We start from the raw sequence: 27,481 nt of genomic DNA on the forward strand, positions 1-27,481 counted from the left end.
ATAATGAAAGATATCTTTGTAGAGAGTCATGCATCATGACAGCTCAAAAGCAAAACATGACATTAAAAAAAGCAAAATGGCTATTTTGTTCATTCTTTTCTTCAGCATCCTCTTTTCTCCTCTCTTAAAAAACAAAACAAAGCAAAACCACACAAGCGCCTTCATGGTGAAGTCAGGTTTAAAAAACTAAAAAAAAAAACTAAATGGAAAACAAGTGGCACTGCATCATGATGGCAGGCGGGACAAAACGGAATTGTTTTAGTGGAAGAAAGAGCTATCTGTCACTGTCTGTCAGCTCATTCATCCAGTACTCCCTGAGCATCCAGCCCATCCGTCATCCCCTCTCAGTCCCTGACACCCGCCCAGGTTGGCCACTTCGGCAACAAGGGAGGGGGTCCCAAATATGGACCCTTATAACCCCACTGTTATTGTTTCCCTCTAGATCTCGGAATTGACAAACACGCATACGCTACATACTTCTTACCAGCCGTTTTTTGTTTTTTACTTTCATTTGACATGTCCCAAAAACAAACAAAAAAAACTGTACTTATGTTCAATACAACTGATGCATGACCTGATACAATATATACATTTTGTCTTTTGAGGTTGAGGTTTTTGCCAATTTTATTTTATTTAAGAAAAATATGTAATGCAAAAAGATCAAATAGATATAATTCAATTGGATTGAAATTGAACTTGCATCTACCACATGAGCATCACTTACTAGAGCTGGGGGAGAAAACTAATTCATCGATGCATTGTGATTATTTCTTTAACAATTGTGAATCAATTTACAAAATGTAAGAATTGATTTAGCTAACTATCTAGAGGTTAGATGTACAAACGCTAACTCAATCGCTTAGCTGTTGTTTGCAGTATGCAAGACATGCGAGACCTGCCACATACTGTAGGACTGTACATGAAAGCCACAATGCTGCAAAAGAACAACCTTCAACAAAGAATATTCCAAGCTTTTGTTTGTAGCTTTTTCATGCTGAATTTAAAGAGTCACTTAATATATGTTATATAATGTATAACAAAATCAATTTCAATGCAGCTTCAACGGGCTCTACACGACCCCAGCCAAGGAATAAGGGCCTTGTCTAGCAAAATGATCAGTAATTTTCAAAAAAATAAATAAAACTGTATATACTTTTTAACCACAAATGCTCATCTTCCACTAGCTCAGCGATGCACGTCCACAACTTCACGCATTACGTAATTATGTTGGAACAATTACACGTGACATAGGCGGAAAAGGTAGGGTACGGTAAAAACTCCATCTCATTTTCTCCACCAAATTCAAAATTGTCCGACGTCGTTGTTTCATCAGCGTTTGACTTAGTCTTTGCATGTTCGCTTTGTAAACACTGGGTCAGTACTTCCGCCTACTTCACGCGTGAAGTTTCCAACATGACTATGTAATGAGTGAAGTAGTGGATGTGCATTGCAGAGCTAGTGCAAGACGAGCATTTGTGGTTAAAAAGTATTTAAAAAAAAATAAAAAATAGAAAATGACAGATAGTTTTGCTAGATAAGACCCTTATTCCTCAACTGGGATCGTGTAGAGCCCTTTGAAGATGCATTGAAACTGCAATTTGGACCTTCAACCCGTTGGTCCCCGTTGAAGTCCACTATATGGAGAAAAATCCTAGAAAGTTTTCCTTAAAAATCTTGATTTCTTTATGACTGAAGAAAGAAAGACATGAACATCTTGGATGACATGAGGGTGAGTAAATTATCAGGAAATTTTAATTCTGGAGTAAACTAATCCTTTAAATGGATCATGACTCCCTGAATCAGAATTGAATTGAGAGGTGCTTACAAATAGTCTCAACACAGGGTACATGTCTGAACTTAAAGTATGCATGTTAACTGCTAGGCTACGGCTCTGACAACATAATACTGAACGTTCAAATGAACTGCAGTAACAAAATCGATTCTGTGCAACCAAAGTACTATCAAAATGTCCTCTAAACAAAAATAATAGGGATAAAAGAATAATGCCTTGGAGTGTTGTCTTTCTGATTGCAAAATCACCTTGATGATGATCTCAGTGTGTTTCAGTTTTTGTTTTTCAAGCCAGAGCAATGGTACAGGCCAACGTTTTCTATCAGCGGCTCCAGTTCCGCAATGTTCAAGTGTGCAGAGGTGCAAGTAGGAAAGATGACTCATAAAGAACCATCTAAAAAAAATCTTACCTTAAACCGAACAGAAGGGGGTCTTGAGGCCACCTCTGTACCACAATGGTAAATACAAAACCACCCAAAGGTGAATATCAGACCGGGCCTTGAGACCAAAGATATGAATACAAACCCACACAGACTCACACATTGGAGGAAACCTTCAAACAAAACTAAGGCTAGCGTGGAGGTTTAGGGGGTTGGGTTTGACAGTAAAGGGGAAAATAAGAGAAAGAAGGGGGGGGATGTTGAGGGGTAAACAGGGGAAAACAGAAGAAAGGGGAAAGAAGAATGAAAGAAAAGAAAAAGGAGTGGAAAAAAACAAAGACTTACTTGTCTCAAGTCGATGAAGGCGAGCAGCAGAGTGTCCCCCTGGAAGCCAGGCACCGGGCCGGCCCTGGCAAACCCTGTGGGAAAGAGAGAGGGATAAAGAGAGCAGGGAATTCGCCATGGAGCGGGAGATTGGCAGACGGATGACAGCCGGGACAAGGGGAGGACAGGGGGAGGTTCAGTGGGGGCGGGGGAGGTGAAATGGAAGGGGGCTTTGAAGGTTTTGGGGGTGCTGGCAGAGGGGGTGGAGGGTTCGTTTGGTGGTTCAGAGCAGAGTCATGTCTCTCGGTCTGCCACAGGCTTTGTGCGGCCCATTCGGTGGAAAAAATCATCATCAAACTCTCATTAATTCTCCCCAACGTTGATCTGACAAGCCAGATAGAGGGACTGTGTGGGGATGAGGGGGCAGCCTTTACCCCGTAACCTGAGGCCTGACGGCGATTCCCATGAGGCCGCTCTCCCAGACCAGTGGCGTGGTACTTAGCGAAGGGGCCGACAACACTTGTGAAAAGCCAATGGGCTGGGGGTGTGTGGGGAGTGCAAGAGTTGTAGAGGTTTCTGAGGGCCATTGGACCTTTCTGTGCCTTTGGACGGGAACCCGTAAACAAGCGGCTTCACCATTCTGAAAAACGGAACATTTGACACGCGGAGACAAAACAAGCCGGGGCCAGAAGAAATCCCTTTCACCTCGTGATGCTGCGTGCCTTTCTTGCCTCTCACGCAAATTACACGCCTGCCATCTTTATTTCTGACCCCCGCAAACGCTGAGCCAGCGACTGCTTACCCTCGCGCTTTTGTTGCTGCGTCTCAGCCCGAGACTATGTCGATTTTGCGAACTTCCCCATTCGCCTTTTTACAGGAGAGAGACCTGCAGCAAAGGCGGCATGGTTTACGTGACGCGTGTCAGAGCACATCTCATCAAGATTCAAGAACAGGGACCTCTAGGCTTTCACCTAACTGCCACATTCCAGTGTGCCACATCTCCATACTGACTACACTAAGAAACCTCCTAAGGGATAAGCAAGGAAATGCTGTCAAGACCTTTATGCTCCCCAAAACCAGCTGAACTGAACAGGAAGCAACACTTGATGCCCTCTCCCTTTGAATGTCCAATCGCTCGCTCCTGGTGTTGCACAGGTCAAAGAGGCGCAGCAAACACGAGAGAGGCCAATGTCAGTTTAACAGAGCCTCTTGTGGGCTCGAGATAATAATGCAGTGGTATAATGACTGATAACATTTAATTAGGAAAAGTGATTAGGAAGCATTCTAGTATATAATATGACTGATTATTATTATTATTATTATTATATATTATTATTATAATAATATGACTGAATGTCCAGTTGTACCTGAAAGTACCCAAATGGCCAATTTTACCCCAAAATACCCAATCATAAAATAACAGATTACGAAACACGGTAACACATTACAATAAAGTTACATTTCTTAGAAGCATTAGGTATCATGAACTAATAATGAATACACTGTAAACAATTATTGGTGATTTAACTTAAAAAAGTAAGTTACCTGGTTGCCTTAAAATATTGAGTTCACTGAAATAAAATATTTGAGTAAATACAATGAAGGAAATTGGTTTAATTAATAGAAACTCAAAATATGATGCTATGAACCACATTAATTATCTAAGTTGATTTGACAAAAGATAAAAAGTTGTGATAACAAATAATGAATTTTTTTTTTACAGTTTACAGTGTACACTATTGTTATTTTTAAACCCTACTATAGTTAAATTAAACCCTTAAAATACCTTAATGAAAAATTTTATTACTCTAAAGGTTCTTATGTGGGGTTATATGTTCATGTTATAGGGGTGCAAAGTTGTCCCTTTTAGGGTACTGCCCCAGTGACGAGCTGTTGTGCAATTTTTGCTAATTTTTTATGACAGTGAAACCATCAAGATGCTTGTCCACCCCTTCAACACTACACATCACGACTATGTTATGACCTTCTTCTTTCTAAAGCTATTTCCAGACTTCAATACATTCAAAACGCAGCAGCCAGAGTACTCACCTGCACTCCACAGTTTACCCATATTCAACATTACACATTAAAAACAAATTTGGGGCTGCTTATGATCAAGCATTATGCAAAGAATTATATTTTCCAACCCTTCTGAAACTCGCCAAACTGAACCTCATCGTTTCCTCTCTTCATCGTGCCTTCATATCTCCCTCCCTCTCTATCCCACAGCGCAGACACTTCCAAACTGTTGATAGATTGAACCACAGACACATCATCTGTGCATTCAAGTGGTTACATCTTTAAGAAGTTATTTTAGTTTTCCATTTTGTCCTAAGACCCAACCTTCAAACTTCCAAAAAATGTAAACACCTCATTCACCAAGTCTCAAAAGGAATGAGTGTATGAGTATGGGGGGGGCGACTTTATTATTACTCGAATGACATTTTGATTAAAAAGCTCAGTTTTGTGGTTTGAGGCATACAAATAAACAGGGGGTCTCTAAAAATGAAAGTAATCACTGGTAATCACAGGCTGCTTGGTAAACCAAAGCAAACCACAAGAAAAAGGTGTCATACAGTGTAACTGATGTGACCGTTATATGACTGGGGTTATTTTCTCTCCCTCTCTGTGACCTATGTGCGATAGCGTGCTCTGGCTGAGGATCAAGGGAAATCCATTAACCATACGGGGTTAGGTGCTCAAAGGCAGTTTTAGCTGTGGTCACACGCAAAGCCATGAGGAGAGATGAGCCAAGCGACAAATCTCGGATGCTAGCAAAAAATTCATACCCTTCTCTTTTCACCTTTTCCTCTAACTTTCAGCTTAGTCTTTCAGAAAGTCACATGGGTGTCAAATAAGAAGTTTGTTACAGCAAACACAGCATTGTGGCTTGATTAAAAGTCTCCAGTAGGATTCGGGAAATTTTAAATTGGGCCACACCAGGATGAAGTACAATCATGCAATCAGGTTTAAAGGAGGATTATGAATATGTCACTGAGCTTTTACTTAAACTTACTCTCACACTCTTTGACGTCCACGTTGAACTGCTGCAGGGCTCCCATAGACACTTGCCTGACATCAGCCTCCAACAGCAGCTGCAGCAGGGAGGTGGAAAGGTGTTTACAGGCTGACATACATGCCGTCTGAGCCACCTTCCCCTAGAGAAAGAGACAGATGAGAGAGAAAAACAAAGAAATATGAGGTTCACAAACTGAATATCTTTCACACAGTATAACCCTCTCCAATAGGTGGTAAAACTATGGACATTTATTTTAATTGTTTACATGTTTCTCTCCTCCCTGTCCCCGTCCAACTGAATATCATAAGATAATCCTTTCATTCACTCGATAGTCAGAATCTGCTGCATTCTGGTCTCTAATGTAGATGTCCATGAGCACACACAAGAAATACTTTTCATATTGTATTTACAACCACAAGAGTCAATGCTTACATGCAATCTCACAAACATAAAGAGGGGAGCTTAGCAGCACTATGGTGCATATTTATGACGGGAGAACCGCAGTGCTGTTTAAACATCAACACACGTTCACCGTCACACACGCTGATACACACACAATTCAAGCTCCAAGCCGAAAACCTCAAATATGCCCTTGTCTGCCGTCCAGCGCCTTCCTGACAATCAGGCTAATACTTTAGGGGAGATCCAAAGCTATTAATATGACACTAAACCTTAAAGAAAACAGCAGGCTGGAGGGCCAAGAGTCTATGTGGGATTTTTATCTGATGGGGTCAAAAAATAAAAACAAAACACCATTATACAAGAGGACTTCCTGCACATTGGAAACACTCGGGCAATAAATCTAGTGAAATGAAGGATGAATACACAGTAAATCCATATAAGAGAGAATGAGAGGTCTTTTTATCCCTTTTCTGTCCATGTGTGATGGGTAGAGAATGGAAGGAAAAACAGAAAGCAAGACAATGCCCTCTTTGCTTCAGTCATCTCATCCTTTCCTCTTCTTCTGTCTCTCTCCATCTCACATGGAAATTCCACTGTAGACATTTCTTAAATTAGAAGCTACTAGCATTAACTAACTAACTAATTCTCAGGTTCGGTCTCTGACAGCTTAAAGGCCTTAAGGACTGTGGTGGGGACAAATAAAAATAAATAAATAAAATAATATATAACCTAGACCACTTCTTAACTAACTGCACTTTTCTAAACCACATCTATCCAACTATTCCAAGGTTGTTCATTACATTAACTATGGACACGTTTCACTAAGTGACGTTTTGCACTTGTGCTATCCATCTTTTTACAAAATTAATGGCACTTCGCTACATATTAAGATTTCTAATGCAATGGACTTCATAGAGTTTTAAGAGTGTCTTAAGTTTCTAAATACTTTTCAGGGTCACTGTACATTGTGAGCACAAGATCTAACTGCAGCAGCACAGCCCCGACATAAGGTTGTTCTTACAGAATCAGAGGGCAAGGACTGGGGAGGGTTGGCGTCACCACAACATCAGCTGGCCATATGGCTGTGAACTTCACTTCAGCTTCTTTGTACAGAGTCATGTAAAGTATAAAGTACACACACATGCACCTGACCGACAAAGACCTGAATGGTTCAGGTCAGGTGGGGTCAACAGGAAAAGCTCTCCCGTCCTCTCTCACTCCAAAAAGAGGATGGAGGCGTGTGATTGTGTCCTGTGTGGAATCAGGCCCCATGTGAAATTACTATAATCCATCTCCACCAGCTTCTGAAATACCTATGGCCTATGTGTTCATCTACAGTTGGCATGGATATAATGAGTAGAAAACTGTTTTGTGCATTCAACACGACACTTAACATATAACGTATACAACTACACATATGCACACACATTGCAGTCATATTCAGTCAGCCACTAATCAGGCTGAAGCACTAACTAGGTGATTATAGATGATTAGAGTGCATGCACTGCACTGCAGTGATTAAAAAATAAACACACTTGTTTTCCGGACTCCTGTCTCTGTATGTTTAATAGCCATAATAAATCACAGAGGCCAAAGGAGTAAGGGTTGTTTCTGTTCCTCATGGTGGAATGAAGACACACACGGGTACCTGTCTCCTACTGGGGACATTCTCATCACTCACGAGTCATTTGGTCTGATTGGAGTAAGGCGTTTGTAAATGTGGTGAGCAAGAGTCATATGCAAGGATTGCACAATCTGGGCAGGGGTGAATAGATTCTCTATTTCCTTATATTGATATACCTGTATTCATTTATACATGCATTCATATTTTCTGCTGCTTAACTGAAGAAGCATAACACTTTTGAAACCCACATTCATACTGGACAATAGCAAAGAAACCATGTGAGAGAGACTGAAATTGATTGATTTATAATTCAGTTTTTATCCAAAGCAACTTATAACACTATATTTTACAAGAAAACAAGTAGTGTGCTACTACACCAAATTTCAACTGAGAACTCCAAAGTACATGCAGAAAAGTGGAAACACTCACAAGAGACCAAGCCAAATATGCAAAATATTTGCTTTTAATGACCCTTCAGGATCAATTACCCAATCAAAATATGAGAAGAATGATATATTGGGAAGAAGAATAGATTAAACTTGGTTAACGTAAAATGACTAAATGATTTGGCAAGAAAGGCAATCTCTAGCATATCATGGAATATGGGTTATATTATAGTATTATGCAAAAAAATGCATAGAAAAACAAAAAGCTCACAAGAAATACAGAATACATTGACTACAATGTAATCAGTTATTAATATTTTGTTGGTTCTTTTTTTTTTTCCATTACAGCAGCCATTCTCCTGGGTATTGACTTTGTGCATATGTCATATGTCGTTCTTAACTTCTTTCCAATCCTCCTTAAATTCTTCTCAAAGTTGAGCTTCATTGGAAGACCTGCATGACTTATCACAATTCAGGGTTTATAATTTCCAAAATGTTTTCAATGGCTTTAAGGTCAGGGGACTGAGGAGGCCACTTGAAGAATTAAAAATGCTGAGCATGAACACTTATTGTGCGCAACTTTGTTGCATTCGTGGTGTGTTTGGGAGCGTTATGTTAGAAAATACATATTTGCTCTCCAAACAGATCCTCCATTCTTGGCTACATAGTGTTCAACAGGATTCCCAAGTATCAGTCCATTTTCAAAGAGCCAGCAACTTCAAACACCTGCTGAAGACATGGGTCCCCAATACTATTATGTTTCCTCTGCCGTGCACCACAAATGCTTTTAATATTAAAACACTCCAGTCATCTCCTACGAAAATACCTGACAGCATACAATGCTAGGTTGTTAAATTTTTACTTAACAAGTAAAGTTCTTGACTGCAGAACATGGCTACAATCTTCCATACTCCAATCTTTATGTTCTTTGGCAAATATAAGGTGTTCTTTTTGTTTGCAGTTGATAAAACTAATAAATGCTTTCTTTACTGTTATACAACCTCTCAATCCAGCCTCTTGTAGCTGTTGGTTTATAGTTCAAGATGAAATTGGAGGTTTCTCTCAATTGCACGTTTTATCCAGATCTTTAGAAGCTGTTTTGAGGTGGTCCCACATTCAGGTGATTTTCATCCTTCTGTAAAAATGCTCACCAGTCACAATACTTTACATTCTGCATGGTAATGGTCTCACTGTGCTTTGAAATAATTCTGCTGACATTGTGAGCATTCACTAGCCTGGAAATCCAGACCTAAATCTGAAAGATTAATGGTCTGGCATCGACTAATGAAAATCGGCCAGCTCGAGGGGCGGCACCAAGCATGCATTGGAAAATCTCACTGCACGCAATTGGATAACACTACGACCAATCACAACAAGCCCTGTACACTTAGCTATCAGCGGAGCTAACTGGTGGATTAGACTCTTGCCATATCCGGTCGGCAAAACAGCAAAAACGCCCTTCTTGCAAAGGAACAATTCGAGCGCCATCTTCTGTTCCTCTTTTAGATAAAAAACCAAGTCTAACTCGTAAATTGTATTGGCAAAAGCAGTTTCAAACAACTGGTGTTCATCCATAGCCATCTTGCAATGTTTACTAATAACTTCGACGTCACAGCGCTGTCGTCATCTTTAGCTCGCCTCTGGCCCGCCTATATCAGATAACCTGATGCGATTGGTGCAGCTCGGATAAAAGGGCATATTTAATGAGTATCATTACTCGACGCCAGAGTAAACTCGCTGAGCAAATTCAACTTGTGCTCTCGCGAGAACTCTGGATTTCCAGGGTAACCATTCACATCCAGCACGAGCAATATCCAAAAACAATTGACCAAATGTAACTATTTTAACAATTTCCTCCTTGGTTGCAGAGGAAAGCTCCTTCCATTTGGCCATTTTCACTAAAACCCACAAAATCAATACATGTATGGTTGAATCCCGGCTTCATGTATAAATCTGAACAGATTAATTTCAACACTTAAACGTTAGAGCCTTCGTTCAAAGATATGTGTTTAGAGCCTGATTTAAACAGTTAGGCTTCGTGTGGCACACCCCTCTCACAGTAGCACATTTGTTTTACAGTTCAGGGCAGGGGGATGTTAACAATTAGCTCAGGGGCTCAAAGGAGGGAGCGAAAATCAAAAAAAAAGGAAAGAAAGTAGGAAAGGGTGCAATGAGTGAACAGTTAGAGGCCGCTTGCACTCCTCCTCTCCAGTCTCCAGTTAATTAAACAAAGGCTCATCAAAGCCCTCATTAAAAAATACTCAACAGCAACTGGCTGTCAAAATAAACAGAACACACGGTACAGTGAGACAGAAAGAGAAACAATAATAAAGCAAGAAACAGAGATAAAGAGGAGGAGGAATACAAGAACAAGGGGTTCTGGACACTGGGCCAAGGTTAGATTTCTTAATAACAATAATAATATGTTTGAAACGTCACAACACTTCTACAAACGGCCCCAACACGCACCACATGCGGAGGACCCCTGAGAAAACTCAGCATGGAGTGTGTAGGCTCTCTCAATGCACTCATATTTCAAACGCGCCGGCTTATTTATGCAACACACACCGATCCCTGTTTGCAAAAACAACGAATGTACACTCACGACATCCTAACGAGAAGCAGAGATTATCGCTCGAGGAAAACCGATGCCTGTCTGCGCTGATTACACTCTGGTCGGAGGAAGGGTGATAATATGTGTTGGACTTCCCGACACCATGCTGCACTGTTCCAGCATTTCACAAACACAAAGGGAAAACAAAGACAGCAGGCCAATGAGTTTGGAGCTCAAATCAGGCTTCAAGTAAATAATGACAAATAGTGTTCGCCTTACAAGGTGCTTGATGAGATTGATATGGAAGGCCTTTCTGTTACCTCAGGGTTTCCACAGCTACATTACAGAGGGCCAGGAAGCATATCAAAAATATCCAACAAACATTTTAACACATTGCTTTGGAAATGAATAAAAGAGCTGTTGTAAAGGTTTTAATAAAAGAAAACCAGAGGATACTGTGTGTGATAAAAATACTAACAGCAGTTGTGGCTCCCATTTTTTGGAAGGCTTTTCAAAGATTACCTGCTTGATTAAAATGCCTCATTCACACTAGACGTTGAAGTATATTTATGCAAATTTTGGAATATAGCATTAAAATGCTGGAACACTAAATGATAAATACTTTTCCAAAATTTGCATTAAAAATAATTTGAGGAGGATAAATGTTTTATTCTGTATGAAGACATGAGATTTTGTTTACTTGAACAGATGAGATGGAAAGGCTGCTTTATATGGATGGTTTTTGCAGTTTTTAAAATGAAAGGTATAATTTAATTTAATTAAATTCAGAATGAAACTTAGATGGAAAAACACGTGATGATAGTGATATGCAGCATCAAAGAAATCATACACTAATGTTCAAAAGTTTGTGGTCGGTAAGATTTTTTTTTATGTTTCTGAGAGAAGTCTCTTATGCTCATTTTTTTGATCTATTTATTTTACACAGTAAAAACAGTTATATTATTAAATATTGTTGCAATTTAAAATAATTGTTTTCTGTTTTAATATATTTATAAATGAAATTTAATCCTGTTATGGCAAAGCTGAATTTTCAGCAGCCATTACTCTAGTCTTCAGTGTCACAAGGTCCTTCAGAAATCAGTCTAATAGGCTAATTTGGTGCTAAAGAAATATTTCTTATTGTAATCATTAATGATTTTAATCATTAATTGTTATCATTAATGATAACAGTCGTGCTGCTTAATGTTGTGTGGAAACCGTGATACATTTTTCAGGATCCTTTAATAAATATAAAGTTCCAAAGAACAGCATTTATTTGAAATAAAAATATTTTGTTACATTATAAATGTCTTTACTGTCAAAAACAAAATCTTACTGACCCCAAACTTTTTAACGCTAGTGTAAGTCACTGACATTCAATGTTGGTGATTTAAGGCAACACGAGCAATGGCAACAATTGATGATATGATGAAGCTGTACAGAGTTCAGCTTCCTTCAAATGTACAGCAAAGTAAGCACGACTAAAAATGGGAGAGTTTGATACTTTCAAACAGCAAAAATCAAGACTTTGAAACAAAACCACTTCCAAATTAACCAAACAAAGCCAATTCTACTAGCAGATAGGGTGGACGTCTATGTTATGGCTGCATCAGACACTACAAGATAAAGCTCCTCATATGAGCTGCCACATTTTCAGAGCATTTTGCCAACATCAGCTCAATAATGACAAGTTAATGCAACAGAGACACAATGAATATTAAGCTTGCACACAAAGGTTTTATGGATCAGATAGCAAATACACTTAAAATGTCTGGCGGAGACTGTCAGTCTATGAACAGACCACCATGTAGAAACAGAATGTTATGGCAAATAGTCGGCTCCACAATCCAAAAGTGCCCTGCCAGTCATTCAGTTCCATCAAGAAAAAAATGTAAATTGCCATCATATGATGCTTTAAGTTGTCGGTTCACAGTTTTATACAAACATCTACTGTCGCACTTTAAAAGAGGATTGTTTAGTTTGCATATAAATCTACGTAAGGTAACGTTATCGGTGCAAGGCACACAAAAATCTCACCAATTATTATCTGAATTTTATGGTAAAAGTCTACAAACAAATACCAATAACCTAAGGGACAAAAAAAGCACTACTGTCACAGCTTCAGACGCCTCATTTGTGTTCCATAACAAGCATTAAAATGCATCCAAACAGCTATGAGTAGGTCAGATGAACACCAGGCAGCATGCAGAAGTACTGTGACGAGAAATGGCCAAGGTTATAGCTGAAGTTAGACCACACTGCAAACATACTCACCGGTAGTTTGGCGTGCTCTATTGAATTGCCCTACAGAAGATAGATAAAGACAAAATTTAGGTCAAAGGTCGAGTTTATGACTCCCCCGGGTTCAAATGTGAAGTCGGTCAACCACACTCTCCCGTATCAACTTGGCCGAACAGTTTACGATCAACACTGAAAGTCCCTCTGAGTGTCAAAGATGGTTTGTGGTCGGGTGAGAGAGGCCGAGCAAGTGAGTGTGACTGATGGGACTGTGGCTTTGGAGTCATTATCAGAGTTTTTGACTATGAAGTTGATGGCAGGGTCGCTTCCACACACAGAAACGGTCAATTCTTGACCTTTCCTGAAAACCATCAGGAGTGTGAACTGGGGACATGGTGAGGTTGCGCAGATGGGGCTGAGTGAATCAGGATGCACTATGTTCACATGTAGAGCTGGAATGTGCAAACACAATAATATAAGCAGGATCGCTTGACTGTACATCTGTGGTTCGCTGTTATGCGTGTATGTGTAGATGGAGAAAGTGAGACATTCAGCCTGACCGTAACCTGACCTGGGGTCGTACAAACATTGCCCCCTGTTGGTGAAAGTCAGCCAACAATGTGAGCGCTGTTTTACAGTGGGCTGAAAGGGTCATACTTCTCTCTTACTGAAAGCTTAGAAAAAGGGCAGTCAGGAATTTAAGAGATTACAGGAGCGCAGGAAGCAGCATTACCGCCACCAGCCCTGGATCAGAGACAATCCCAGCCAGTCATGCCGACACGGAAAGGTGTTTGGTTGAGGCCCGTAGGAGGGAAAGCTCTTAAATACTTTGATTGTCAGAAATCCCTCATGACAGGGGTCAGGACCGGGCTGTGCCAGTGCTAAACTTCCTTCACTAAAGCTGAGACCTAAGGTCACGTCACACAATCTCTTTAACTCCATGTCAGCTGAGCCACACATACGCTTGCAAGCCCAGAACACTGTTCTCTTACTTGCTATGACCCTACTTAGCTTTCTGTTGAAGTTCAAGTGTACTGTGAGGAAAATCTTCTTGAAAGTGATGGAGTCAAATAGGGGAGACAACTAAAGCTCAGTCAGAAAATGCTGGGTACAGGGATGGATTATGGCCCACGCCAATAGAGCCTTAAATTATTATTAATTTATTGATGTATCTAAAACTGATGCAAATAAGCAACAGAGAATCACAGTGCGTGTCTGAGAGCTGTTTGCAAAAAAAAATTTGCCTTACTGTCACAGCAATAAGTGAAATTCCAAGTTGCAATTGCAGAATGTAAAGCCACTATTAAAAGATTCAATAACATCTTAACCCTCTGAAAACTTCTTTAAGTTCTTGTATTGCACAGTGTTTACAAAAAGCTTGTGCTGTATGCCCATCTTTTTCAAGGTAAGGTGAGTTTAAGATGGCGCCCAGGATCCTCACAGAACCATAATCTCTCCTTGGCTGGGTACAAATAATATGCAATTAAAAAGCATTCATGTAATTTATGTCCAAAAAAATGTGTATGTGGACGAAATACTCACGGGCAGGTGAGTGAACACTGCAAAGGTGCTACAGAGGAAAGCAATGAGGTCACTCAGGTAGTCACTGGCCTGTCCACCTCCCTGTACTGCCGTCCAATCATAATCAGCCAGCTGCAAAAACTGGTCAATCTTTTGATTCAGGTTAGTGTAGATCTCCTCTTCAGCAGCATGCCTTGCATCCTATACAAAGATAAGCAAAGAATGAAGAACGAAAGAAAGAACTAAACAGGCACATCATGCATGTTAAAAAATACTAAATAATAATTCATACAATCAATGGGGGGAAGGGAATGACACCACAAGCTGCAGGTTCCTACCTTGAAGGTTGAGGTTCCATAGAGTTTGGTGGCATTAATGGTGTCAGGAGGCACGTTGGTTATGTTGGAGATGAACCCTTCTAGGTAGTGACAGGACTGCTCCAGGTGAGTGGTGTTGACGATGATCTGAACCAACTTTGGGAATCAAAAGTGATTCAAATTAAGACTAATCCATTTTTGACTGATACAGCACAATTAAAAAAGTGAAGATCTGTATGCTTTTTAACTATCAGACTGAGCTGAATTTCACAAAGAATTACAAATGTGAATTACATGTATCTGCTGTATCACTATAAATACAAAATAGGTAGATCTAAATCTAGAATCTAACACTTAAATCATTGTTACATATTGTCATATCACCAAGCCCTAAAACCTGTTAAAAGCACAAACACCAGGTTCACACATACTCCGTTTGCAGTATGTTTGCGGTGTTTTGCAGTACATATGTGATGCAGGAGCAGCACACGCTTATTGTGCTTTCACATATTCCGCTTTTGCAGTGCGCAACTGATCCGCGGCTGTATACCACAAACACAACATTTATTCATTATTTTTATTTACAATCCAAAAGTTGTTACTGAAAATGTTTTGTCAGCATTGCGATTCTCTTTGTGCACAGTACAGTTATACAAATCCTGCTGGTCATAAAGAACTAGTTTTTCCACCTCCACATAGAGAGGTCGCCTGGTTGAGGTAAGGTGTAGTTTTCCTTGCTTTACCCTGGGCAAAAAGCCATATGTTGACTGTGAAACTGTAGAGTTTAATAATATGCATTTATGGTGAAATTACTACATTTTCGTGCCAATCCATGTCTATTTTTATGTGAACAATGCGCTGTCACTTTAATTCAGCTTTAATTTAATTCTCTATGAAATGATAAAATGATCGCTGCACTGCTGCAGACGCTGTTCCTGGATCCCATTTTCGGGCTGCATCAGTGAGCAGTGTGAACGCTCTAACCTGTTAACATGACTCCCTCCTGTTAACATGTTAACTCGTTCCCGTTATTCTTGGTCTCAGAGATTTACAATGTTAGTTTTTCCAAAAGACTGAGACTGTATTTATTTACTTTGGAGTAACTGTAATTAATAATGACTGTATAATGAGCTATGGCAATTGAAATGTGATTTTTATATTTTATATTATACCCAGAGAGTGGTACTATTTTGTACATAGAAGAGCTTATATTGTTATATTGTTATGTTGTCATGTTTAGTGTATATGTGTTGTGTTGTGTTGTGTTGTGTTGTGTGTGTGCGCGCGCGTGTGTGTGTGTGTGTGTGTGAGTTAAACGACTTAGACGATGTTGTGTGCACTTCTGTATTTGTCTTCATTGTTGTACAGCTTTGATGTTAATATTTTGGTTAAAATTGTTAAGACCCCAGGGAGAATAGCTACTGCTTAATGGAGTAGCTAATGGGGATCTAAATGAATAAATAAACAAATAAACATGGGCACGAAAAAAAATATGCACTGCAAACGGAATAAGTGTGAACCTGGCATAATAGACATAACATTATGCCTGTCTATAAAGGTGCTTGGAAACATCGTGTATTGTGAAGCGCGATACAAATAAATTTGATGAAATACAAAATTCAAGTTCAACAGCAACACTGCCACTTTTTTTTGCCACTCAGTAGGTGTAACTGCAGTGACATCATGTGCATACCCTCCATTTACAAATAATGCTTTGAAAATATTTTTTACAGTGTACATTAACGTTTAAATGTTTGGGTAAGTAACTTTTCTTTTGGAAGGAAATTTCAGCAAAGATGCATTAAAATGTGTCATAAGTGACAGTAAAGACATTTTAAGACGATTCTAATCAGTAGAATGATTCCTGAAGCATCATGTGACACTTGAGACTTGAGTAATGGCTGCTGAAAATTAGGCTTTGCCATTACAGCATTAAATTAATTTTATAAATGATTTTAAAATATTAAAAAAGAAAACTTATTTTAAATGACAGTAGTATTTCAAAATATTCCTATTTTTACTGTATTTTTGTTCAAATAAATTGGTCTTGGTGAGCTTAAGAGACTTTCAAAAACTTTCAAAAAACTCCAAACTTTTGAGTGGTAGTGTTTATCACTTTGTAAACAATTTAAACAGTTACATTGATAGATTAACATTTTTACATCTAACAGAGCTTTTCTTTAGTAATAATGCAGCTATTTTTAATCGAAACTTTGTAAAACCACATACAGTAGTACGGTCATCAAAGAGAAAATCAATGTTTGGGGAAAAGATTCTAGCGGTATGAGTAATAACTAGCAAAAGCTCTATGTGGGAGTAATTCTAAAGGGGAAAGGGTACGGAGAGGAAGTCAAGGGTATGGTTAAAGGGACAGAGAGGGTTTGTCTGTGGGACGGAGACCTGGAGCAGCTCTACGTTTAGTTAGATGGTCTGTGGTGCAGAGTTTGAGGTCCACAGGCAGGGCAGGGCTGTCAGCAGCAAGGCGCTGATGCGCATTGGTGCTAATTGAGCCCAGACCTTTAGCTTGGACCCGCTTTTTGTTCCCTCTCTCCAGTCATGGTGCACCGCCCAGGGAGTGAAGCCTGATGCAGAGCCCGGGTCACACTTCCGCACCTCCACCAGATCCGGGGCAGGAGAGGGGGAGGAAGGAGCTTGATATCTGATCTCGTGTGTGTGTGTGTGTGTGTGTGTGTGTGTGTGTGTGTGTGTGTGTGTAATGGTAGTAGTAAGACTAGACTTTGCTATGCAAACTACCTGAAACCAATAATAAAGCATTTGCTTTTTCAAAATACAACACTGAATGTCTTTCTTTCTTCCTCTGCTATTCTTTCATCATTTTTTCATCAGTGGCACCCATCTGAACAGAACACATCTGGATTTGAGGGGTTATAAACAGACCTGACTGCAAGCAGAATCAGCAGATCGGAGAAGAAACTAACCACATTTGAGTGACAAACACGGGGAGAGTAAAGCAGGGATGGAGTGAGAGCAAAGCGGGGGGAAAAATGACACATGCTACCAGCCAGTGACAGGTCATTTTATCTGCTTGTCACTGTTGCAAACAATCCGCCTCAGATTGGGCTTTGATCTGAAATGTTGTTTAGATATAGCAACTTTTAGGGGTTGTTTCATTAATAATAATGAAAAGCTGCTGAGTCTGATCATCAATGTAGGTTTTTTTTTTTCGTGAGTGCTTCTTTGCAGGCAGACAATAGACTGGGTAAGATAATAACATGCTATAGCTTGCAAAATGTAATTATAATGATCAAATGTAATGTTTTATATATTTGAATGAAAAAATAAAAATGGAGTGTCAAAGATAATCTATAGTAATAGTAATTAATAATCTGAGTGACTGGTATTCACCAAAACTGCAGTTGTTTCCCATCTTGAGTGAGAGAAAAATGGTACTAAACGGGTCTGTCTACAAGATGTGGATATAATGTGACACAAGAACAGTTTTCCAGTGATGTCTAGCATCTTGAAAACTGAGAGTCCAGACAGAGACTCTCTGTTGAGGTTGGATTGAAACTGAGACAGCAAAGGACATCAATAAAGAACAACATAGATGTGTGCAAATAATCACAGACACAAATGGAAGAGAGAAAAAGAACCTCACCTCTGCCAGTCCTACGTTTTTCTTCTTTATGGCATACTGTAGGCAGTGGCTAAGGGTTCGTGTGAGGAGGAGATTTGTAGATTTACGGATCATGTCATCAATTTCTGTTGAGCTGAACATGAAAATTCATCTAATTAGGAATACAGTTATAAATGCACATATTTATGTCTATAATGCAAATCCATAACCACATATTCAGGATTGGAGGAACATTGTGGACCAAGTGTAACGGTATGGGGCTGTGTCTTCACCAGATCCCTTAAATCCTTTTTAGATGATATAAAATATCTAACATGTTTTCAGTAGGTCAGTAGGTTTTTTTTTTTTAAAGAAATAATACATTAAGCAATAATGCACATTTATCAGAAAACACAATAAAGACATTTATACTGTTAAAAAATTTCCATTTCAAATAAATGCTGTTCTTTTAAACCTTCTAATTATCAAAGAATCCTGGAAAAAAAAAATGTATCCCGTTTTCCACAAAATTATAATAAGAAACGCACAAAATCAGCATATTAGAATGATTTCTAAAAAATCATGTAATGGCTGCTGAAAATTCAGCTTTGCAATCAGTAAATTACATTTAAAAGTACATTAAAATAGAATTTTAATTATATAAAATTTTAATATTGCTGTTTTTCTATTTTATCAAATAAATCAAGCCTTGGTGAGCAAAAACATAAATAAATCTTCCCGACAAAAAGACTTTTGAACTGTACAAATTCTGAAATTGCTATATGCATTTTGTTCTACTGGTATCGTTGAACTCTTATAGCGCTGTAGCAGTGTGAATGATTTTCTTTCAGACCCAACATAAGGAGTGCAAAATCACAAGCAAGATGTTTTTGCAGTCGTTCTGAATCACAGAGAGTCCTATGTGCTCTAATCTCAGCCTTGATACTCCACCTCCTCTGAGAAAAAAAACAGCAGAAAGTGGAACCAAACAGATGCAAGATTCTAAGATGTACACATGAACACTCACAGACATGGGCGGGATTTAAAACCACTCATCAGGGCCCAATAACACCCTCTGGGTTTCAGTAAACGCATGTTCCAAAAACCAGAGAACAACCACACACAGATATTACGGTTTAAATCAACACGAGGGAAAAAGGGGGATATCACTTTTCTTTATTCTTCTTCTCAACGATGGGGGTGGGGAGGAGTAAAGGGGCTAATTTTGTCAGCCAGTGGTCCTGTGCTTGTTAGTACGGCTGCATCTTCTTCTACATCCCCCCCCCCTTCCCCCCACCCCACAGACTGGTTAAAAAATCATTTAAAAGAGTAAAAAGAAAGAAAGGGACAATATGTCTCAAACGTGTCCATCAATATGAGCCAAGGCCCAGGGTGCAATAGTTTTCCCCCTCGATCTGGGCAACAAACGCATTCCTCGCAAATTACTAAATCGTCCCTCATTGTGCTGAGAAAAGCAGAGGAGGAATTTGAAAAACGTTCCTCTCCTCAGCGGGGGAAAAAACTCTGAGCTCTCTCCGCTGACTTGGCAAACAGGAGAGCTGAACGGAGCAGAGAGTTGGAGGTCAAAAAAAGGGAGAAATGGAGGTGCTATTCAACCACAAGATGCTGAGAAGTTGCTAGCAGACCTACATACAGATTATAATATTAGCATCAACAGTGACGCTGCAAATTCATGGTGACTGAGGTATTTTTAGTTTTGTGAATTTTGTTCAAATTTCAGCAAAAGGAATGTTAGGTTACAGTCATCAGTTAATGGATTTTGAATACCTTAACACAGCTCTGATCTTGAACATTACAATATGGAAATGTTCCTAGTATTCCTTTAAATTGAGGACTGAAAGCGAGGCATTGGTCTTTTGTGACAATCTGGAAACTGACAGTGTCTGGATGAATCCAAAAGCCTCTGGCTATTCCTCATTTTAAGAGGGAGGGGGCTGCAATACAGAAAGAGAAATTGTAGTCTGATTAAACACAGACGTTTTACTGGCATTTACGTTTGATTTATTCATCCATTCAACTCTCTCACTTATTCAGTGAAAATTAAGGTGGGGGTTTGGTCTGATAAACAATGATCTGAGAGAAACAGATGAGAAGGGAACCAACGGAGACTGAAAATGTCCAATTAACTTCATTGGAAAAAGAGAAACTAAACCAAAGAAGAACACAAGACAGCTACGGCTCCCTTCGGTTAGCACAGAACGTATGTTTATTAGCTATTCAACCATCACAAAAAGTAACGTTTCAGCAAGCTTTAACTCAATGGTAACTTCAGGTTAATATGGTAAATGCACATTTGTAAAGCGGCTCTCATGAGAGAGGTCTAAAGTTCGCTGGACATGCATTGGGGGAGTCACACACATTCCTGACGTCTGGTCTCCAGGCACCTGCACATGGACTTGAGCCCCTTACCTCCCCCTCTGACCACATCTCATCTCAATATTAGTAGAGGGAGACCACAAGGACTAATTGCCTCCGGTGGACTAGTCTGGGTAGTATGCAGAGCTGTTCTTTTCCTCCTTTGGTGTGTCAATCATAGGTTTCCGTTACCAATAGCAACATGCTTTTTTTTCTCTACACCCTTCCATACATACACTACACACATACCCAGCATCCTGACCCCACCATCTGAGACCTCTGGTTGCACGCCATCTGGCCGCCTGCACTTGTGCTAATAGGGATCCATTTTTACAAATGTCAAATACGAAAAAATCCAGCGAGTCGAGCCATTATTTGACAGTATTCTTAAATTAGCTGTGTGTATGGGGGATTTTGGCTTGATCTGGAGCCCTTGGACCCCACACGCCGAGGCACGGACTACTGCGAGCGCAGCCAAAAGAGGTCAAATGTTTATTGTTGAATTTTAACTGACATTTGAGCGTGGGGACCGGCCACGTTCTGAAAACCACATAGAACATGACTGGTGGAAGTGAGGAGGCAGTGAGTAGCCAAAGTCTTGGTAGGGGTCCCAATAAAACTGAGCCAGCTTTCTCTGCCAACATCCATACAGAATTATATATGACACGGACACCTTTAAAACACAATACAAATGCTAAATCCAAAAAGGCTCCTTTTTAATTACTATTCCCACAGAGTCTAAAAGCCAATGTTTGGATTTTAGCACTAAGTAAAGGATAATGTTTAGTGATCATTATACAAAAATATTTGACTGCAGAGTGCCAAAACTGATCAGACAAAATCAAGCATTCTAGAGAACAGTGTAATAAATTATTTTTGATTATGTTCTGTATATTTTTCCATCTAATTCAAGGGTGTATAATTTATAATCGGGACCAGATTGGACAAAATGTGTGCAGGCGAGCATATGGAACTTAGTGATTTACTCATTTCATTCACCAGTATGAATACCTGTAGATTCAATAATTTCATGAAATCATCCTGCAGACGAGATTAGACTGAGCCAAATACTTTGACACCTCTGACAAAAAACCAAGCAGTTACCCTCAACGTCCATTGCAGAGACACTCTCTCCAGGATCTGGACAGTCTAGCAGAATTTAGCACGCACAGACTCCGTCAGACAGGGAAAAAAGGTATTATTGCTCATTTAAAGTCATTCTTGCAGTGATTGTAGAATATATCTCCAAAAACAATACTTTCACAGCACAGGTAGTCCTGGACAGGCAATCATTGCTTGAAATTAAGCCAATGAGTCGGGAAATACATTCGTCTTTTCTACTGTTTTAATAGGCATCTTCTATCGGACCACTCTACAGGCGACACTGTTAAGAGTGTCTGGTTGGCTAGACAATGTCTCAGACACTAATCACTAATGATGATGATAATGGAGTAGTAATTTGGTAGGATGCCGGTTTCTACGTGTTCTCTGTCCTGAAACATGTTCCCTCATTTCCTTAGTAAACCTCTACTACACAAACATGCACACAAGAATTAGGATATCCAACAGAGACATCCGCTTCTAAAGTAACTAGACCTGACGAGGCACTCAAAGAAAGAGCCAGAGACAGGGAACATCAAACGATCACAATTGAGAGGACTCGTCTTAGTGCATAGCTCAATCAGAAGGAGGAAGACGGAAATGCCAACGACAGTTCAACAGACAGTGACCTTTAGCCTCGACCCCTTGACCTACTGTTCCATTCAGGGTATTAGGAGAAGGGATGAGATATCAGATCACTACGTGACTGAGGTTAAGGGGTGTTTGTGAGATGAATGCTTAAAGATTTTAATACAAAAGGTCGAAGGTTCATTCCTAAACAGAGGTGACACAGCAATGAAACCTGCTTGAGTAAGGCACTTACTTAAGATAAGGCGCTTTATGTATGAGGGGAAAAAAATTAAGTATTAATTTTTTTTGTATTTTACGGTGCACTATGGAAAAAATTTATTGGATAAAAGCATCAATGATGTACACTATACAGTATGTCCAAATTAAAGACATGTCTAAAATAATTAGTGAGATGAAGGCCCATGAACAAATACTATAATGATAACTACAATGATAACTAAATTAGTGTCCACACCCATGGCCATAGCCAGCTATAAGGCCACCGAATTCCAGACCTCGGTAAATTTTTCATATTTAAAAATAACATTTGAATTTCTCTGAATGACTAATTGGCAGTTTGAAACTCCTCCTATGCATGCATGTATAATTCAGTTTAGACAGTTTGCTAGATTGTTTAGTGTCCGTGGTGTGAAAATTATGATGACGGGGCTTGAGAGAGAGTTGTGAGTGAGGGCTCGGGTGCAGCGAAAAAAGGCCCATAGACAGTGCGGGCAGGTCACTGGCGACAGGATACCACATTCAGTAAGAAAAACACAATGATAATCATGGTATTATCTGTAAGAAACTGTATCACCGCAATCAAAAACAGTAGCATAATAACACAAGTTAATTCTTAACATCCCACACTAAAGCTCACTTACTGTATTTCCAAACACTGGTTATGGCCATGTCCACACCAAAGGATAAATGTTATTTTTATTCTAAGTGCTCTGTAAACATACACTATGGTTTAAATGTTTGGGGTCGGTAAATTTTTTTTAAATGTTTTTCTTATGCTTATGTTTCTTATGCTGTCCATGGCTACATTTAAAAAAAAAAATCAAAAATACAGTAAAAACTGTAATATTGTCAAATATTATTACGGTTTAAAATAACTGTTTTCTACTTGAATAAATTTTAAAGTGTAATTTATTCCTGTGATAGAACAGCAACATTTTCAGCAGCCATTACTCCAGTCTTCATTGTCACATTATCACTTCTTTGATTAATAGAAAGTTCAAAAGAACAGCATTTATTTGAAATAGAAATAATTTGTGACATAATTGTCTTTAATGTCACATTTTAACAATTTAATGTGTCCTTGCTGAATAAAAGGTAATGTGATTGCAGCGTATACTTTAAAGTTGAATGGATTTTGATTGGCTGGGTCGTTACAATTGTGGAGTCCAGAATCCTGTAATGGTTGAAGGTATTATTATTGGTGTGAACGGGTCTTAACTTATAATAAATTGAATAACTAGATTACACTAGTGCAATTCTATTCCCAAAGTCTGCTCCCTAAAAACACTCCTGAATAACAATAATTAAAATTTCGCCTCTTGTCACCCACCAGATGAAAACTGTAAGTCTAATCATTACCACTATTTGTGGCATCATTCATCCCCATAGCACAAATTGATTGGGATGAGCAAATCACTTAAAGGTTAATATGCAGGGTATCCTAAGCATCATGAGCAATAACTTGCCTTAATTCATTTTACTCTCTGACATTATATAACAGGTTGCTAAGCAGGTCTTTTATTGGGAAATCCACAAGTGCTGTTTTCACAACTGTTTGTTTTCTACACTTGTGAAATGGACTTCTCTTCTGAGAAATATCATAAAGGGAGATCATACTGAAGCAGCATTTCACAGAGCCATTTATTCTGTCCAACAGCCTGCAGACTGGGAATTCAGGGTAGGCCACACTAAACAGCTCGGCGCATCTGGCAACCTCATCAGTAATTCTAAGAAATCATAAACTGACCAGAGATCAGTCAACACTAGGAGAAATTCCTTGAAATAACACCCACTAGCACCAAGCACGCAATTAATTAGGAAAACACACAGAAACTGTTTGGTGCAGACAGAACTTCCTCTCTAAGGCTCAGCGGCTACTCTAGGGGATAGGCAAAGACAATGGGGCGGGTTTAGTGATTTCATAACAGAAGAATGAAAGGTTAAAAAAAGGCAGCTCAAAAATAGGTACGTAAACTGGCATCCAAGCAGCATGATTTGCTAATGAGAACATTTGGAAAAAAGGGTTATATAATGCAGGTGTGAAACAGATTAAAGTATGTTTGAACACTCGTACCTAAGGTGCAAGTCCTCAGAGTATTTCAGGCAGGCGTAGATGAATTCTTTGATTTGTGAGTATACTTTAGGCACAAATTCAGAAAATGGCAGCTTCTTCGGAAAAGGCATCTGTTGAGAAAAAATATATGAGTAAATGAATAAAAAATAAACAAATAAATAAATAAATTTATGTCACAGTACATAAAGCAAGTGTTCTGGAGGGTTTATGAAATCAGAAATATAAACTTAAGTACGTGAATTATTCTTTAAATATTTATTTGAGCTATAAAGTTCATTCATTTGACGTGGGACAACTTTTCTAGGGGGACACTTCTGGTTCTGGGGCTGTATAACAGAAACACTTTTTTTTTTTTTAAAACATGATAATTTCACTTAAGAAATTATCTTTAGCCAAGAATTAAGATTGATGTAATTTATAATCCATGGGATATATTTTAACAGCTGCCTTGCCCTGTGTACTTCCATTGTAAGTGCTTTAAATAATCAAAATATTGACAATTCGCAACAAATGCTGCTAATAGAGCACACCAGGAATTTCCCTTTATAAAAGAAAACACAAAGGCAGCCTTATTGCATGAAAAAGAACAACTGCAAGTGCATGTATCACCAAGAATGGTAGCATCCTTTGATTACTACAACAGTATTGGGCAGTAGTTCTTGTTGACGTCAATGGGAGAATTCAAATGTATGGCTTTGTTCAAGTATTTCAGAGGATGCGCATGTTAGCAATCAACTTCTTGGACAACAGGAGGATATTTATGTCTTTGTGGAGACTGGAGGGTGTGTAACTGAGGGAATCTGTGAGAAAAATATCTAGGATAAAAGCTTTCTTATGTGCCTAATGCTCACCTTGTCGAGCTCTGGATCCTGGAAGGGGAATTGGCCTGCGATCCGCTGGTACTCCTCAGGGGACGTCACGGGAATGGGGCTGTAGTTGTCCTGATCCAAGATTTGCCTAACCAACAGAAGAAGTGTGAGGGGAAAAGACCTGACTTCCCAGATGAACTGATCATAAACCTGAGGACAACAGCAGGATATTTAAGAAGACTAAATAATCTAAAAACCATTTACTGGACTCATGAGAAGTGTGTCTGTCTGTGTGTGTATTTGTGTAACTCAGTCAAGGCTAACACACACAACAGATCTTCCTTGAATGCCTGTTCCCACAGTGATGATATTCTGAGTCATTCAAAGACTCCAGAGCATCATTCTTTTATGGAGTGAGTCAAGTGTCTCTGACAGGGATCTAAAAACGACTCCAACAAGGTTACGACAACCTTTCCAAGTCATCTGCTCTTAAGATTCAGCCGAGGAGCTCCAAGGAGCTTTAACAATTTTTTTTTTTTCAACGAATGGACATTTTTTGGATTGAATGCTCTTTAAAGGATCCCCAGCACAAAAAAATAGAAAATATTTGTCCTTCAAGCAATATGATTTAGTCATATGGGTGTAATTTGATCAGTGATTTTAGTTTAATAGTTTGGCCTGACAAAATTTCTCTGTCCTTCAACTGTCCTGTAATCCACAGCCTCTGCAAACATAAATCTCTGAGCACTACAGGTATAAGATTCAGGCAATTTCTTTAAATGGTACTTTGATAGAGGGCATTAAAAATGTATATTTCATAAAAAATGGATGTTTGGTAACCAAGTATTGAATTGCAGATCAGAACAAATGATGTACAGTAAACATAACCTGATTTAAACTGAACGTGCCTTACATTTGGGCATAACCCCATTAGTATAATTCCTTCAGTATGGATTTCTCAAGGGTCATAAGGTGATAACCAAATCATCATTATCCTTACTCAAATGAAAAACCGAGGCATCGAGATGAAGAAAACAGAGAAAAGGGAGAGAGAAAAGGAGAGGCAGAAAGCACCTGAAGGACTGGTTCCACTTCTTCAGCAGTATCTCCCCATATTGATCCCTCATCTCCAGCAACATGTCAAACAACTGGTTTACTGGAAAACCATAACCCTGAAGAGAGGGGTGGATAATACCCAGCTCAGTTGAAAACAGGCAGCAATGCATGCAACTCTCAAGCAGAAATCAGAATGAAATATTGTTTATACATTTACATTTGTCCAACGTATTTCTTTAAAAAAAAAACGCATTTAGTCATGTCCCCAAAACACGCATGTAAATTATTAAATAAGATATTTTCCTTCCATCTAAATAATTCAAGCTTGAAAAAATATCTAAAAGTATTTGTGTTTTTGCCATTCACAAAGAACACATACTTGCATTCAAAGACAATGAGAATGCAGGGATCTCAAGGCACATTACTTTTAACTTGACACTGCATTGCAGTTGACTGAAGGCTAGAGATATGATACATTATATCAAATGGAACAAACAATATACTGAACCTTTTTGTAATGTTTATTCAATGTTGTATTTGTTTGTCACAATATTTGTTGTCACAATATTGTCTATAAAATTATACTTTTCACAAAAAAAATTGTTATATGTGATTATTTACTTGATTTAAAAAAAATCTACTCATTTGACACCCCTTGTTCTTAGAAGTTATCCATATAAACAAGAGCACAACAGCTGTCTTGATGGTCAGGTACTACCCCATCTCACCTGCAGTGTGTCTGCAAACAGCACTATGAGATTCTTCAGATCTAAAATCAGGTCTGGATCAGTGCAATAAGACTGCAAAGACACAAGAGAGAGTGATGGATTACAGCAGAAGCAGAGGAAGGAAAGCACAGGGATTAAGATTACTTGGTATAAATGTAAAAAAAGAAAGAAATTTTTGATTGTATGACAATTGTAATAATAAATTGTATGACAATTGTAATAATAAATTGTATGACAATTGTAATCTGGGAATTTAACTTTCTGGTTTGTAGTCCTAAAACCCAGAGGAGGGTTGGTCTTTTTGAGCCACAGGTTCCCTCAGAATTTTAATAGGTTTTAGAGAAGTGTTTTCAATTTATGAGTAAAATAAGGACAACTACTATCACACAGATGA

General features: G+C 38.9%; 1 protein-coding gene across 7 annotated transcripts in view; it reads right to left on the reverse strand.

Moving 5' to 3' along the window:
* exoc6b (exocyst complex component 6B) overlaps positions 1-27,481 on the reverse strand; it is a 94,472-nt gene that overhangs the window by 23,108 nt on the left and 43,883 nt on the right. For 5 of the 7 annotated variants that reach the window (XM_081358866.1, XM_081358861.1, XM_081358864.1 and 2 more), the window contains 10 exons: positions 27,088-27,159; positions 26,378-26,475; positions 25,346-25,451; positions 24,495-24,604; positions 18,176-18,287; positions 14,578-14,712; positions 14,261-14,440; positions 12,755-12,784; positions 5,512-5,653; positions 2,517-2,590 (listed from right to left, as the gene is read on the reverse strand). In XM_081358866.1, coding sequence (XP_081214992.1) covers positions 2,517-2,590; positions 5,512-5,653; positions 12,755-12,784; positions 14,261-14,440; positions 14,578-14,712; positions 18,176-18,287; positions 24,495-24,604; positions 25,346-25,451; positions 26,378-26,475; positions 27,088-27,159 — 1,059 coding nt within the window. The remainder of the gene's footprint in view (positions 1-2,516; positions 2,591-5,511; positions 5,654-12,754; positions 12,785-14,260; positions 14,441-14,577; positions 14,713-18,175; positions 18,288-24,494; positions 24,605-25,345; positions 25,452-26,377; positions 26,476-27,087; positions 27,160-27,481) is intronic. The other 2 variants (XM_081358863.1, XM_081358862.1) reach the window with 1 other exon arrangement.

The sequence above is a fragment of the Scardinius erythrophthalmus genome (genome assembly GCF_964197995.2).
Source record: "Scardinius erythrophthalmus genome assembly, chromosome: 2".
Lineage (NCBI taxonomy): Eukaryota > Metazoa > Chordata > Actinopteri > Cypriniformes > Leuciscidae > Scardinius > Scardinius erythrophthalmus.